This window comes from Anser anser, assembly GCF_964211835.1.
Source record: "Anser anser genome assembly, chromosome: 8".
NCBI lineage: Eukaryota > Metazoa > Chordata > Aves > Anseriformes > Anatidae > Anser > Anser anser.
The window spans coordinates 19996540-20012306 of record NC_139728.1 but is presented as its reverse complement, the minus strand read 5'-3'; the positions used below and the strand labels follow the sequence as shown (position 1 = coordinate 20012306).

At 36.5% G+C, this 15767-nt stretch overlaps 1 protein-coding gene across 19 annotated transcripts in view; it reads right to left on the bottom strand.

The window, feature by feature from the left end:
- FUBP1 (far upstream element binding protein 1) overlaps window positions 1–15747 on the bottom strand; it is a 39287-nt gene extending 23540 nt beyond the window's left edge. For 10 of the 19 annotated variants that reach the window (XR_014587470.1, XR_014587471.1, XR_014587472.1 and 7 more), the window contains exons 1-19: window positions 15612–15747; window positions 14632–14722; window positions 13592–13654; window positions 12729–12767; window positions 12341–12380; window positions 11366–11415; window positions 11195–11266; window positions 10863–10920; window positions 8614–8776; window positions 8435–8533; window positions 8250–8351; window positions 7471–7573; window positions 7287–7387; window positions 6492–6633; window positions 5213–5373; window positions 4223–4377; window positions 4057–4136; window positions 862–990; window positions 123–197 (exon numbers count right to left, since the gene is read on the bottom strand). Coding sequence is in view for 14 of the 19 variants with exons in the window: in XM_083846504.1 (XP_083702630.1) it covers window positions 123–197; window positions 862–990; window positions 4057–4136; window positions 4223–4377; window positions 5213–5373; window positions 6492–6633; window positions 7287–7387; window positions 7471–7573; window positions 8250–8351; window positions 8435–8533; window positions 8614–8776; window positions 10863–10920; window positions 11195–11266; window positions 11366–11415; window positions 12341–12380; window positions 12729–12767; window positions 13592–13654; window positions 14632–14722; window positions 15612–15725 (1837 nt within the window). In the remaining 5 variants the exon portion in view is untranslated. The remainder of the gene's footprint in view (window positions 1–122; window positions 198–861; window positions 991–4056; window positions 4137–4222; window positions 4378–5212; window positions 5374–6491; window positions 6634–7286; window positions 7388–7470; window positions 7574–8249; window positions 8352–8434; window positions 8534–8613; window positions 8777–10862; window positions 10921–11194; window positions 11267–11365; window positions 11416–12340; window positions 12381–12728; window positions 12768–13591; window positions 13655–14631; window positions 14723–15611) is intronic. The other 9 variants (XM_083846498.1, XM_083846495.1, XM_083846496.1 and 6 more) reach the window with 3 other exon arrangements.
- Window positions 15748–15767: the final 20 nt, after the last annotated feature.

Here is a 15767-nt window from a genome sequence, read left to right as displayed (position 1 = left end):
AGACAAATGGATAACTCATTTTCTTTAAGGAAAAACAAAACAACGACAGCAACAACCTCATCTAATGAGTTATGCAGATCTACAGCATCCTACTATACAACAAGGAAAACATGCACACATACCCATTTTTTTGTAGTACTCCTCCCATGCCTTTGTATAGTCAACCTGTCCTGCTGGTGCTGGATTTGGTTGATCTCCTGAATTAAACAATAACAACAAACAAGGTCTAAATAAAACTATTTCTGTTTAGATAAAATGACTTAAAAATCATCACCTGAATTTTTCAGTAACAATCTCTATTATTCAAATCTGACCCTAAAAACCTATGTGGTACAAGCTTCTACAAATGCAAATAATTATTAGAAGAACCCACAAAGAATTACTTGAAGTATTCAGCATGTGTTCAAAATTCTGTTGTAAATTGTACGTCACTCACAGTACAAAATACTAATTAAAAAATTAAAATGTGTTAAGCCTCATGCAGATTGTGATACACAACTAAATACTACGAGTAGTTTTCCTAAAACCACTGAAGTGATGCAACTGTTTAAGTAAATGACAATTAACTGTTTTGCTCATTCCTTTTTCACTTGTGATTGACCACACTATGAAGATGCAATTAAATCAGCCCAAGCTGCTGGAAAAGTGTGTCTTTGGAATTATATTACAAGACATATTCAAGATTACCCTCAGTACTGCTGAAATGAAGGAAATCAACACTGAAGGCTGTAAGCAACAGTTTCCCAAGAAAACAACCCACCTTAGAATAAGTTTACCCAATATATGAAGACAGCAATAAAAAATAATAGGTCATCTACACACCCAGAAAGGAGAAACTAATTCATTTTATTGAACTGCTACCTTGTCCATTAGTTTGGGTTGTAGCTGGTCCACCAGGAGGGGCTGCAGGTGGTGGCTGTGCTTGCTGCTGATAGTAGTGAGCATAATAAGCTGCCCATGCTGCTGAATTGGGATCTGTTCCTGGCTTGCCTATGAAACAAAAGGTAACCACTTATAAGAGTAATACGAACATAATGCTGCTCTCAACTTACCCTGTCTTATGCACTTGTATTTTCCTCCAAGAAAAAAAATTCATCTAAACCAAGTAATCACGTTAACCTGTTTTTTCTTTCTGGCACAAACTTTCTGTCAGGTTTCAGACAAGCATATGGTACAAGCTAGACTTTCATAGGACTGCTGAGATAATACCGTTCTAGAACCCACACTGCAACACCATTTATTAATTTTAAAGGTGATATAAGCAGAAACATTCTCACATTTATTTAAGTAGTCATGTTACTAAATGGCAGCAAAAATTAATCATTCTAGCACCAAACAATTTCAATGGTTTCACTTTCATTATAGCCTCACACTAACAATACCAGCACATGCATGCCAAATATGTATTTCTGAAAATAGAAGTATACAAGTCTTACTATGCATTTGCAGTGTTTGATAGTTAAATCTTAAGCTAAAAGTGAAATACAGAAACACAGCATTTTAAGAACCTGAATTCTCATACATGGCTATAAAGCATCACTGTTTACTTACAGCTTTTTAGTAAAAAAATGATTGTAACACTTGCATCTTCTGCAGCTATCTCCATGCTTCCCTTATTTTTAACTACATCTAGGTAGGCCAATGATGGTGCTTCCTAGAGTCTTATTTCTCTAATGTTTTTCACATATAGCCTTTAGGAACGGTTATTCTTCTTGCTGAATCACACAGAGATTGATTACATTAACAGACTGGCAATCCACAGAAATTGTAAATCTACTATTAGAGACCATGATGTTTCATAACACAACCAGCATCTTTCAACATAATTTGCATCCTTAAAGAACAAAAGTATCTGCAAATAAATGGGGCCGAATTATGGAAAAACTTCACATAAGACACAGACACAACAAAATGTTTTAGGAGAACTAAAGAATATTTCCCCAAACCAAAAACAGGTAAGTAAGTGACTAACTGAAGAGAAATAAAAAAATCCCTTGAACAAAGCAGAGACATGAAACAATAAATTTCATGCAGTATTTCATTTGGCAGTAAAGTCAATCGTAACCAGTTAAAATGCATATTATAGTATCAGCATATAGAAAGCAAAGTTAACAGACTGTTTCCCTTTTAGAAATACACTGCTTGCATTGACAACAGTGGATGTAAGCAATATGCCCTGGGACTGTGCTCACCTTTTCTGGGAAAAGAGGAAGACTGTCAAGGGATAACCTATCATGCATTACAGGAACGTTTCCACACAACCCAAACAGTTACATACCCAGCTTAACATGTTTAGTTACTGAACATAGTGTATAGCAGGAGGAACCACATCTATTAAACAGCTTGGATAAAGAAACAACAGTTTGCTCATGACAGATGCAACTGATATTGACAGTGTCATTTAACATAAAACTAACATGTACTACTCTAAAGTTACCTGCAAATATCAAATAAGCCATTGATTGCTTGGTTCCACCCCACACCCCTTAGTAGCTATTGTTCTAGAATAGAAGAACACCTTGTGGGATTCACTAAATCTCCAAAGAAATCTAGTCATTAGCTCCACTGTCATGTGAGAAGACACAAGCATGATTTTGGAGAAAGCGTATCTGAAAAAATGACTACAATAATCCATTTATTTCACTGAAATAAGTGAGTGTATGGACACCTGTACAAAATTCATTCAAGTAAATGCTAGTCAAAAGAAACACTGACTTCAGCTGCACCTAGGAAAAACTTCATTAGATTTGCAAGACAAGTATTTATCTGAAAAACAACGATAAAATCATCAAGATGAGCGTTTGTCATTTTTCTTACGTATCTTTATGCAGATAAATAACTTCATAAAATAAGGAAAAAGTGAGAGTCAAGAAGACTGCAACATTTCGGCAGTGGTATTGCATGAAATGACCGTTGGTAGGCTGAGAATTCAAGTCAAGCCACTTTGAATCATTTTACTATTAAATACTGACAACAGACATTTTTTAACACTAAATGGAATAACATGCAGAGCTACCATAGAAGTCTGAGAACTAAAAACGGAGATGATTCTTTGCCAAGAACAGATATATAAAAGACTTGAATATGAACAGAACTCTGTAGATTTCAACATTCTCCAAAGCCCTATCCTTTTTCACTTTTTTCAGGACCAGAGGCTATCAGAAAATATTTACTCCATTTAAAACGAAAATCAAATTGAGATCTTTCAGTTGAAGTCCTACCTCAAAAAATGAGGTACAAGTGACTCAAGTGTCTAGCCTTACCATGCCTTCTGGGACTGCAGTTCAGTTTCCCCACTTGCTCTAGTCCAACCAAAGGAAGTAACTTAAAGAAAGGCAGGAGACTAAAACTTCACGAAGTTGCAATTAAGAAAAAAATCCTGATTTTGACAAAGATAAACAGAAATAGAAGAAACAGATTCTACAAAGATGGCTTTCAGAAGGAAATATAAAACCATTACAAGCAAAGCCTCAAAATACATCATCCTATCTACTTTACTTGCAGCAGTTCAACACAAGTTTTAATCCTCAAGAAGGACTGAACAAAAGGTATTTGTACCATATTCTGAGGAGCAATTTCATATAGGTGAACAAAAGCTAGAAATACACAATATAGCATACTGTGCAAAGTCAGGATCAGGGACATTGTTCAAAATAAAATAAAAAACTCACCGAGTATTAGGAAAGAAAACACATCCTAATTAAAGAACTTCATGTAAAAACAAAAGCTAATCATATTCCATTACAAGAAAAATTAACTGATTTGCACAAAATCAGTTAAGCAAGCACCTTGTAAGAAGTAGCATAAATTGGGATGCAAGATCAAAAATGTTCATTAAAGAAGCATGTTCCAGCTGTGACAACTGAATTTCAACAAATCAAGCAACACAGAAGCATAAAACACATAAATTGAGCATCTATAAAGAAAAACCTGAAGAACAGCAACTTTTTCTGATTTACCAGCATAACACAAACGCATTAGGAACACACATTTGTAAGGACAAAGTGGATTTTACTGGAAGTGTATCACAGTACAGTAAACTGTGACATTTCTTACCTGGATCTGGCGGATTTGGTGGCTGCCAGTGTGGATAAGCATTTCCCCATCCTTGTGGAGCATATGGGGCTGGAGGACCACTATGAAACACCAAGTAAGGGATGCACAGTGAAAGCCAGTCCCAGGATCGCCATAATAAAAGGAAGCTAGCTGAAGCAATACTTACTGAGGTGCAGGGCCAGGAGGCCCTGGATTATAAGGAGCTGGGTTATATGGTCCCATGGGAGCACCAGGACCTGGTGGCCCAGGAGGTCCATGTGGGCCAGGAACAACACCATGGGGTCCATGAGGAACAGGTGGACCCAATGGATTTACTGGACCCTGTACAATAGAAGTAGAGCACGGATGAAAACAAACCCCAAAGTCCTTGTTCTTCTGCAGTTTAGAAGTATAAATCTGAACAATTTAAGAATGCAATCTAAAAGGTTTGATGGCTCTGAAATAAAGACATTCCCTGGAGAAAAGTCTTTTTTGGTAATTGTTAAATTAGGTTTACAACTAGTTAACAAATACACTTAAAAGCAGCTATGGCAGTAATAACTAAGTTGCATTTATTTCAGTTTTCTTGATGAAATAATTTTACAAACAAACATCAACTTTTCCACAAGTTGTTTAAACAACAAAAGGACATAATTGTTTAAAAATAAACTGTCATGTCTAAATCTGGCTAATCTTAATAATTGCATGTTTGTAAGATCAGGTACAAAATATAGGCTGTCAACTTGTTTACGTGCATACACATGCAAACGAAGCACAGTGTGTTTTAAGAACATAAACTGTACCTAAAGAATTAAAACTGCACCTAAACATACTGAGCCTGAAATACAAAACCTGTAGTTTCGTAGTTTTAAGGATACCATGGATACCTTTGAAGTTGTCAAATATTTCGTTATGCACAAAGTGGGCACCTTAAGAACACATCATCAGAAAACAAAAAACTATACTACACTGAATAAAGCACCTGTTTGAAGTTCTTGTTTATTTGCATCAAGGTAATCTTAAATTAGCAGTTTTACCACTTTAAACAACGCCATTACCACTGTTTATTATCAATTATCTGATAATTCAGAAGTGAAATAAAGAAAATCCCCAAAATGGAGACTAGCTTTCTGTTCTATTTAGTTGCAATAGTAAAAGAAAAAAGTTATACACTTACTCCAATCTTTTCTTCTATAAGTTGCCGTGCATAATCTATTTGCTGGGGTGTTCCACGGATGGTAAACATCTTCATGTTTGGATCCGCATTAGGTGGAGGATTTCTTTGAAGTTCTATTCTAGCACCAGACTGCTGGCTTATGCTTTTGATAGTTTCACCCCCTACAACGCAATATAAAGCATTTACGATATGCATTAAAACAAAACCACTAAGATTCGGTTAAATTAGAGAAAATCAACTATATGGAAGTTTAAGAACTGATAAGTAACCTAATAACACAAAGAGCCTCTTTGTTGTAGGTAGAGCCTTAATTGCAGTAAATGAGTAAAATTATCTTTTTTTTTTTTTAAGACCACAATGTTGTTATGCAGAAAAAAACCAAGAAATTCCTACAATACTGTTTTTTTCCTGTTCATGTGAAAATATAAGATTAATCATGAATAGCAACTGATACCTGCAGTTACCAGTAAGTATAAAATTAAAGCCTAACCTTCCTATAAAACAGTAGTTAAGCACAGATGACAAACCCCCCCCTGAAAATGAACAGATGCTAACGTCCATATTTTCTGCAGTGCACTAAAACCAGAAAGATAAATTCCCCTAAACTAGTTCCTCCTCTTATAGAAACCCAAGAAGTTACTTGTATCATTAGGAGGTGCAACATTTGCAGAACAGAGGTCACTTGGCATTTCAAAAAATTAAAAATAACAATTAAAAAAAAATCAACCTGCCAGGTCAAGAACTGAACTATGTCAACCTACTTGTGTCTGGAAAACACATTACAGAAGATTAACATTTTCATTTAGAAACATACATTAAATTATTTTAAAAATGAAATTCTATGAAAAATGATCATTTTAATAAACGCCCGTAACAATTTCTTATGTGTGATTCCACTGTAAAGATCATCACCTTAATATATGAAAATCAGTTTTAAAAGTGATTTACAGATGCAGTAACTCTAGGCTGATGAAGCAATTTCAAATACAAGTTAATTAAAATATCTAAGAATCTACCAAACACTACCAATGTAGCTTAGTTTTTACTACTATTAAAAACACGGGTTAGAAAAATTGATTGTTTCTTGATATTGAGGTATGTGTTTTGATGAGGAAAAGAATACTGAAAAGAATAGTAGGAGTGCTGTACACAAAGCTACTTGCAAAGGTTCCTCTTGAAATACCTCTCTAGCATGGCTGTTTGTAGAAACAGGAAAGATTATTTTTTTTTTTTTTAACTACACATAGACACACACGCGCATATATGTAAGATACATTGCCTTTGCCAATGATTAATCCAGTTTTGCCAGTGGGAACAATAAAATTGAATTCCTGTAATCCACCAGGAGGCCCCATGTTCCAGTTGCCTTGACCTCTACCCCTTCCTCGACCACCAGGTCCTGGTCCACCAGGGTTGCCAGCCTAAAAAGAAAAAGCCACAAATTAACACGTTCTATGAAAATTACCTTAAGCCAATCACTAAAGCCAACATGTTACTTTTGCTTGGAATAATCACGCCGTTTGTTAAGAAAAATCTGATGTTGTTACTCAGTTTTGATAAAATAAATCTAAAACGTAATTCAGGTGTTCTGTAAGATCTGAACAACTCTGCATACAAAAGACAAGGAAGGAAATGACGTTCAAAAAAGCAGGAAGTTTCACATGTATGAAGGTATCATTTCTGCCTGCTTTCTGTAAATACAGTGGTGGGGTTTATCTTGTAATAAGCACTTAAAATCATCTTTTTAAACACTGATTTCAACCTAAAAGCAACAGCATATTGCCTATTAATACAAGACAACAGAAGAAGCAGCTCTAAAAAAGCCAGATCTAGCACCATGTCTATGGATCCGTATTACCATCGCCATCCTGACACTCACAAAACTGTAGTTGTAAAAACTTTCATATTCCAGACTTAACTTTGAAGGAGATTTAGATGACACCATTACATTGCTTTATTGTTATACATTCATTTTACAAACATTATGTCCTTCCAAAAGCCAAGCAGGAAATTTTCAATGTTAACATGTTAAACGTTTAAATGTTAATACAAACAACGTTAAGTATTACCCAACCTGAACACTTCGAAGGAGATCTGTAATAATTTCTGCAGCATGTTGACATCTGTCAGGAGGCCCTGTGATTTGGGCTATTCTATCTGGAGTTGTTCCATCATCTGCAATAAAAATGAACTATTCCAGTATATGCGATCCATTCAACTTGTATTCATTCACAGTAAATTATGCACATATTACCAACCTGGCTTAAATTGGATCCTAACACCAGCATCATTCTGTATCTTTTTTATCATCTCCCCGTTTCTTCCAATTACAATACCTACAGCAAATCGTGGTATTGGAACCTTAAAAGAGAACAGATTTTTACAAGATGTTGATGATGCAAACACTCCTACCAAATACACAGGATTTAAGTGGTCACATTTAGAATATTAAACTAGGGCCAGCTCTATGCCACTTCAGGCTTTCTGATGAGTGCATGTTTTAATATAAACTATTAAGACACAAACTCAGCAAGTTCTGAAGGAAAACATCAAAAAGAAACATCCTGTGTACCGAAAGTTCTTACAGTGGCAGCAATTGAAATTATGCTTCCCACAAGCAAAGAACAAAAGTTCTAATGGGCCTTAACCACAGATTCTAGCGGATGAAACTTTCAGCTTCATCTCTCATGAACAGTTATTAGCTCATGACTTGCATAATAGGTGGAATTAAATATTCTTCTGTAATGGCCGAACTCCAAATTTCTATGACATACATCATTATGTACTTAGTTATAAAACTTAAAGACTTAAATTGTTAAGACTTAAATTCTCCAGCTAACTGAAGCTCTTCAGAACTGCTGGTAATATAAAGTGAATACTGCACACCATTTAAAGGCAAATCTTCATCATCAAGTAATACTTACATGCCACAAACACTTTTGGAATTGGGTTAATAACTTTCAATGGTATAAACCACGTTAACATTTTAACATCAACATCTCAAAATACAGTGAACAAGTTTTTCAACCATGCTTACGTCTATCCCTTCATTTCCTCCTATTCTTGACCCATATTCGTTGCGCACCTCTCTAAAGCCACCTTGATCACGAATTAACTCCAGCACCATTTCCTTGGCTTGCTATAAAAAGAGTGAAATTTTGTTTAGGTATTGCAACATCGGAATGGATTTTAAAATACTATGAATTCTGAAGGACTCCTTACTTGAACTTTATAAGGGTCTCCAGTTATCCTAAGGGGCTTGTCTGCACCAGTGTTCTGTGGACCATCTTGAATCATGACCATTTTGACACCTGCTCGCTCCTATTCAACAAAAGGGAGGTCAATACCCACTCAAATCCAGATCTGCTATTACCACATTTAAAAACAAGATTCATATGTACCTGTAATTGTTTAATTGTCTCTCCACCTTTACCAATAACTAATCCTGCTTTACTTGCTGGAATCATAATTTCTTGGACTGCATTTCCAGGTCCATCACCATGATGAAAGCCAGGTGCAGGTCTTCCCTTTTCAACTATCTGATCAAGTAATCTTTTTGCTGATCTGTAAAGGAATATAAGTGTTTATAAATACACTTACTCCTACAATTATCACTTGCCCAAACCTGTTCTGCTTGGAAGAAATCCTATTAAAAAAAAGGATCAACACCTTTATTCATTTGGTTCTTAGTTTCAGAAATGCATGAAGGGCACCCATTGCTGCATATACACATATTTAACAAAACCTCAGAGCACAACCCAGTGTAGTTTCCTTCAGAATCTTGAAAGAAAAAGTAATCTGGTATGAAACACGATGCAACTCTCTTCAGAGAAGTGCTTTTATCCTTTTGCCAGGTCTCTTTCCAGTGTGTACTCCTCTAGCATCAAAATGCAGAACACATCCAGCAGCTACTTTAACAGTTAAAGGTATTACCTCATCTGACCAATGAGTTTTGCCAAGTTTGTGGAAATTACCTATCTTTAAGATCGCTATCTTCTAACCACCAGGGTTTGTGCAATCCCAAACACAAAATACAGGCTAGGCAGGAAATGGATCGAGAACAGCTCTGAGAAGACAGACTTGAGGGTGTTGGCTGATGGAAAAACATGAGCCAGCAATGTGCGCTCACAGCCCAGGACACCAACCATATCCTGAACTGCACCAAAAAGCTTAAGGGTCTGTAAGTTACCCCAGTCCAAGTTATCAAATTCACAGGTCATCTTCTAAGGTACTTAAAAAAAAAAAACCAAAAAAAACTTGAAAGGCTTATGAGTTGAATTATAACATACATGGCTCTGCTAAAAATTAATAAATAAAAAAAACTACAATTCACAATTTGCAGCTACACTGAGAAACACCAAGAATGTCAAAAGGCCCTCTGCAAAATTACTATCTGCTGAAAAATTTCTGCAGAAGAAATGCAGTCACTTTCATTCTAAGATGTCAGGAAAAACTCGGTAAATCTGCATCAGTAACTTAGGAAACTAATAGCAAAATAATGTGGCAGACCTAAAACCACCCCAAAATCAGAACATAAAAGGTATTTCTTTACCAAACACAAATAAAAGTTAGGTCCTCAAACATGTCTATCATCCCTGAATATAATTACATAGAACAAAACACTTAATACCCAGCACAGTCACAGCTGCTGCTTGATTCAGCTTGCAAAGGGTATTTGTACTTATAATAACTATTACAAGAACAGTAGACAAAAGAAAGTGTACATTTACCTCACATGTAAGTCAGTTGCCATCAAAATAAAATCATGATTACAGTATTAATATTGGTTAAAAACTCTTCCCTCTAACATGTAAACAGAATAAACTATAATTAGAAAGGAAACTCCCATAAGGGAATGAGTTCATGAAGAGCAGCATACATGGCTGCAAGGTAAGAGGTGAATGCCATGCTACTTTCACAAAGGAAAAATATTTAGCTGCAGGCCTTAACTGAACACAAAGTCGGAGCAGCTAATGAAGCACTACCAAATATACTACTACGTTTAAGATCATTCCCAGTCAAGCCAGGAAACGAAGGTCTCTAAGTAATTATAAATTTCTGTTCCAGTAAACAAAAAACATTTTTGTTGCTATTGCCCTCTTCCTTCAACACAGAAAGGATAAAGTTCATTTTGCTGGTTGGTAGTACATAGGCATTACTTTCGTAACTGCGTATACATTGGTTTATACCAGATACATATTTAACAACTCTGACAGACTTTGAGTAACATCTTACATTTCAGTGATTTTCCTTATTTTCCCTGTCATTTTTCAAATTCTGGTTAATAATCTCATTTCTACATATCTTAGCATGTTCCCCCCCCCCCCCCGAAGTATATGTTCACGCATTTCGTTCTCAAGCTGAAATTAGTACATTGCTAGATAAATGTAATCTACAACAAAATTTGGACTTTGAAATGTCAGTTCAGTAATTATACCCATACTTTTGTCTTAAAATCACAAGTAAGCTGAGGAATCTGACTAAAGCACAGGGCCTTTTTTCTTTATAGACATTTATTTGTCACTAGATTACCTCTGTAATGGAAGCAAAACATACTATTATAAACAGAGTAGCTAAACATGGTATTTACATCTAAAGGAGGAGCGTATTGTGCATTTAAATACGAATACAAGAAATTCGTGTTACTTACTGAACAGATTCTGGTGTTCCAGTTAGCATACAGGATCTTTCAGGCAGGCCCCCACTATCTAAGGTCACAAAATAAAGCCAATTTAGCAGTAGTCTTAAGCAGAAAGAGTCAATGACACTAAACACAATACATGAACTACTGGAACTTCACTGAAGTAGACAAATCAGTCTACTGCAACATTTTGTACTTCTTTAGCCTGTGATAACCATGACTAGCACAAAAAAAAAAACACCTTAAATGAAGGTATAGATGAAAGCACTCAGAAGCAATGATCAGTCTTCTGAACTTTCCACCACAAAAACCAACAGAACAAAAAAAACAGGAATAGTTACCAGGTGCAATCTGTATTTTACATCCAGATTCTTGCTGTATGCGTGAGATCTGCTCTCCACCTCTGCCAATTACTTGGAGAAAAAAATAGAAAAAGGTATTTGTAAAAAAAAAAAAAAAAGCATCTGGTAAAATCCCTCACAATACTGCAACACTATGTTCAGACTACTTACTGAATCCAACCATCCCATCTGGAACTTTGTATTCCTCTGTCATCACAGACCTGCAGAAAAGGTTAAATCAAACAAAGGACAGTTACCATTCAGAGACCAAATACACATTAAATTTAGACTACCATCCATATTAAATTGTTAGCGCCCCAAGCATTAACCTGGCATTCTTGCCTCCCGCTAACTTAAAAAGTCAAACACAAAAACTAATATTATACAAAAGCGACCACAAAGTTTAACATGAAACAATTTTCTTTCACCCTCTTTCCTACTAACAAGGTGCGTATAAGAGGCCAGTGTAGCGTCAAAAAAGTTTTATCCCTACATTTAAAGTATGCTGAAAATACACAAATTTCAGAATTTTATCAATCCTTTCTGTACAGTAAAGGAATAAAAGGCATAATTAAGCTGTATCTGAAAAAACTTCCCTTCCACCCCAAAATAAAGGGGGTATAAAGCACCATAATCTATGTGCAGCAAAATATCAGGTAAAGGATAAAAAGAATAGTTTTAAGTGGTTGTTTAAGGAAGAAAAGAGTAGTGGAAACTAGGAAGTTGTATCAAATGTAGGTAACTGAACAATAAGCTGTGTTAAGCCCACCTCTTTTCTACCTATTTTTTAAATCCATTACTTTTCCATTTTGTTTACAAGATAGTGTCAATCCTTTTCCCCTCAGATCTGCTTCCAACTTTTGGTTATTCTACCTATGCTCAAATACTAAGCAACAGCAATTCATTTTCCTTATACTATTTTTGATACACAGCATTGGCTGCCAAGAGAAAGACATAGCCAGCAGAATTTTACCAGATGCATTTTAAGGGTTTGGCTTGGGACTGTTGAAGATAAATTTCAACATATCACAAATCTTGATTTGTGCAATTGTTTTATACATTGGTATCACTTTTATAAAATAATTTGTTGAATTTTTTTTCTTTTAGTACAATAGAGAACTTTATATAAGATGTAAGATAACTTACCGTTGTTGTTGATGCATTGGTGGTAGTTGATTTCCAAAAGCTATAAATAAATATTTTTAAAATTAAATCCAAACAGCTTGATTTACAGTTAAGTCTCTAATCTGATAACACTTATTTGTATACTTCCGTCCAAGCTACTTTATAAGAATTGTTATCAAGAAGTCTAAAAACATAGCCAAAAGATTCTCAATTGTTGCTAATAGGATCTTATCAGTTTTAACAAGCAGATTTGCACTGCTTCAAAGGACTAAGACAAGCTCCCAGTAATTCTTTCTACCTCACTGATTAAAATATCACCTACCGAACACTGTTTCAAAGTCTTGTTTTGAAAATGTTACACTAGTTTGTTTGTTTTTTTTTTTTTGACAACAAAATAAAAATTACTTACAGTCATTCTGAGGAGCAACTTTCTTAGCATCTGGTTGATCTGTAAAATTAAGATTTTTTAATTTTTTTTGCCAAGAAATTCAAGAACTGCTTACACCTTTTAGTGTAAATTGCAACTTTCCAGTGTATTTTAGTCCCCCTTTCCTTTTTTTTTTTTTGTCCAATTTCAGGGAGTTGGTCTTCTGAATAAAAGAAAGAATCTCACGAACACTCAGCACTTGGTTAGTACAGCTGAAAAGATGTTAGGTTTTTCCATGTATCTATTCAGTAGGTTAACAAAAGGCAGTTTTCAGAACACACTGTAGATTGCTCATAGATACCCAGTCACTGAAACTTAACTAAGACAAGAACAAAGTTTAGCTCTGTTGGTTGCTCAAGCTAATGATGCTTCTATAGTTAAAAAAAAAAATAAAAAAAATCAAATTAATACAAAAACTAACAACAATTTAAAGAAAAAAAATCTGACAATGACCACAAATCTAGATCAAACATTTGGAAATACAACAGCATCACACAGCAATGCAATCTCAATCTGAATGTTGGCATGAAATTCCTATCCAAATATCAAGCATTTCATAGCATAAAACTTCAAAAAAAAAGCAGATTCAAAGCAACTACATCACTACCATCCAAATCCTTTTTTGTACAGTAAAGGAATAAACGGCACAATTAACCTGTATCTGAGAAGATAGACTTCAGATGCTTCCTTCCCACCCCAAAATAAAGGTTATATGAACCACCATAACTTATGTGCAGCAAAAATTCAGACACGTATTCCAAGAAATATTTGTGTCAATCCAGAAAGATCCACTAGTTTATGTCATGTTTACATACTAAACACAGGTAATAAATAAAAATTCCTGCCTTTAAAAGGAGAGGGCATTCCCTCCCAGTGTGTTGTACTGCTCGGACTTGTCCAAGAGCCATCTACACATAAAATAAAAAGAATACATTACATATATCATCTGAAGCATCATTAGCTCATTTTTGTATATTAAAAACCTCACCATTAATAGAAAAAAACTTTATTACAGGACACAAGAACTCCTGATATAAAGCCTTAGTTACATTCTGTAGACTGAGTTTCAATCCTCTCTCAAAGGAAAAAAAAAGGCATTGCTCTTTTATAAGACCTACGTGAACATTTCAACAAGCTCAGAGATTTCCTTCCACAATTTAGCCAGGATTTTGTGTGTATATTAAACATACCAAACCCTGTTAAGTTAAAACTGGCTGCTTAGTAACAGACAGAAGAGGAAACGCACACATTTCAGAAGAAAACTTTACTGCAGTGTAAGGCAAATCCAAAAAGCTGCAACAAGCTAGGGAATTTAAGTACAATCTTACCAGGGTTCACATACACTATATGCTTTAACATCCAACTAAGTGAAAATGTCTACAATGTAGAATATATACTTTCCTGTCTTTTTTTAAAGTCCTATGCTTTTACAATGAAATGCATAAATACGTTTATTTAAACCTGTGCAATAATAAAGTATATGAAACAATCTAAAGAGTGACCACTTCCCATTCTAATTATAATATAAGAACTGCAATCTGTCTCATATAACAAACAAAAGACTTCAATGACATACCTGTATAAGTGTTTCTCAGCCGTGAATTTATCCGCCCCCCTCCCTGGCATACGTTATCCTCTTTATAGTTTTTAAGCCACACTTAAAATATTTTAAAACAGGCTTATATTCACTTTGAGTTAGAGCACAATGGTTTCAAAGAAGTTTCCCCGTTAAACAGAAAATGAAAAAGCATGTCATGGTCTATAAACGGAACAAAATGTTTTTTTACTGTGTTACGGAAAAAAAACAACAAAAAAGCCACCTGCAATTTTCCTGGCATCGCGGCTATACTGAACAACAATAAATGCAGCAGTAACAAGTGCATACCTCCATCCTCAAGAGGTCTTTTTTGTCCTCCATAACCGTAGTCATTTGAATTCATTGATGTACCAGCATCTCCTCCAATTTTTGCTGCAATCTAAACAAAAACCAGATATGAATTGAAAAAAAAAAAAAAGCATGTCTTCTGAACAGCGTTATTAGGTGCTTTAGACAATGCATATTAAAGTGATCCAAAATAACTAGAAAACTACTGCTGGAATCTCTACAAATGGACATTAATTTTTAAATGTCTTTAACAGACTTGTGCTCATTTTTCAACACCAAAAGTTCCTGTATTTTCCTTTCCATCAGTTGAAATACACTCTACCCTTCAAATAGCAACAGCTTTTTTTTTTTTTCTAGAAGGGACTTTTCCTTTTTTACCCATTCCTCAAGAAATACTGCAGTACCACGAAGAAACTGACTACTAAAACTGTTTTAAGCCTCAATAACGCCAGCTACACAACATGTTCAAACACTGACAAAACCGCGATCGGTCATTACCAGCCAAGGCGAAAAATTCGCCTGCGAAATCATCGCCCGTGGTGAAAAATCCCTAAATGAAAGTTCGGCATAAAGAACTTCCGAAGGCCGGGCCGCCTTCGCTGCGCAGGCCGCAGCCCTCCCAACCGGTCTGAGCAGGTTAGCGGGCACCGAGGAGGGCGCCCGGGGGCACACAATACGGGGCGCACAACGCGGGCCGCGCTGCTGGGCCGCCTCCATTCCCTGCCTCGCTCCGCGGCCCTGCAGCGCCGGGCGGCGATAAGGCGCCGCTCCGGCAGTCTCCGGCCGAGATTTGCCTCCCCGAGGCTGGAAACCTGCCCGCCGCCCCGACAAGGCTGCATGAGGAGGGAGCTGCGGGGACGGGACGGGGCTGCCCCCCTCACACACACCCCGGCGGCCGGGCCCCTCCTCACGTCCCCTCAGCGCCGCGGCCCGGCGAGGGGCTGCCGGAGGCCCGAGGCGCCTTCCCCACACGCACACACCTGCCTAGCCCTCTGCAGCGCGTCTTTAAAGGCATCGTTCACTCCTCCACCTCCGCCGCCGCCTCCCCCGGGCGCGCCCGCAGCAGGAGGGGGCACGGTGGAGTAGTCCGCCATGCTCGCTCGGCCGCCGCCTCCTGCCCCGCTCGCTGCCTGCCA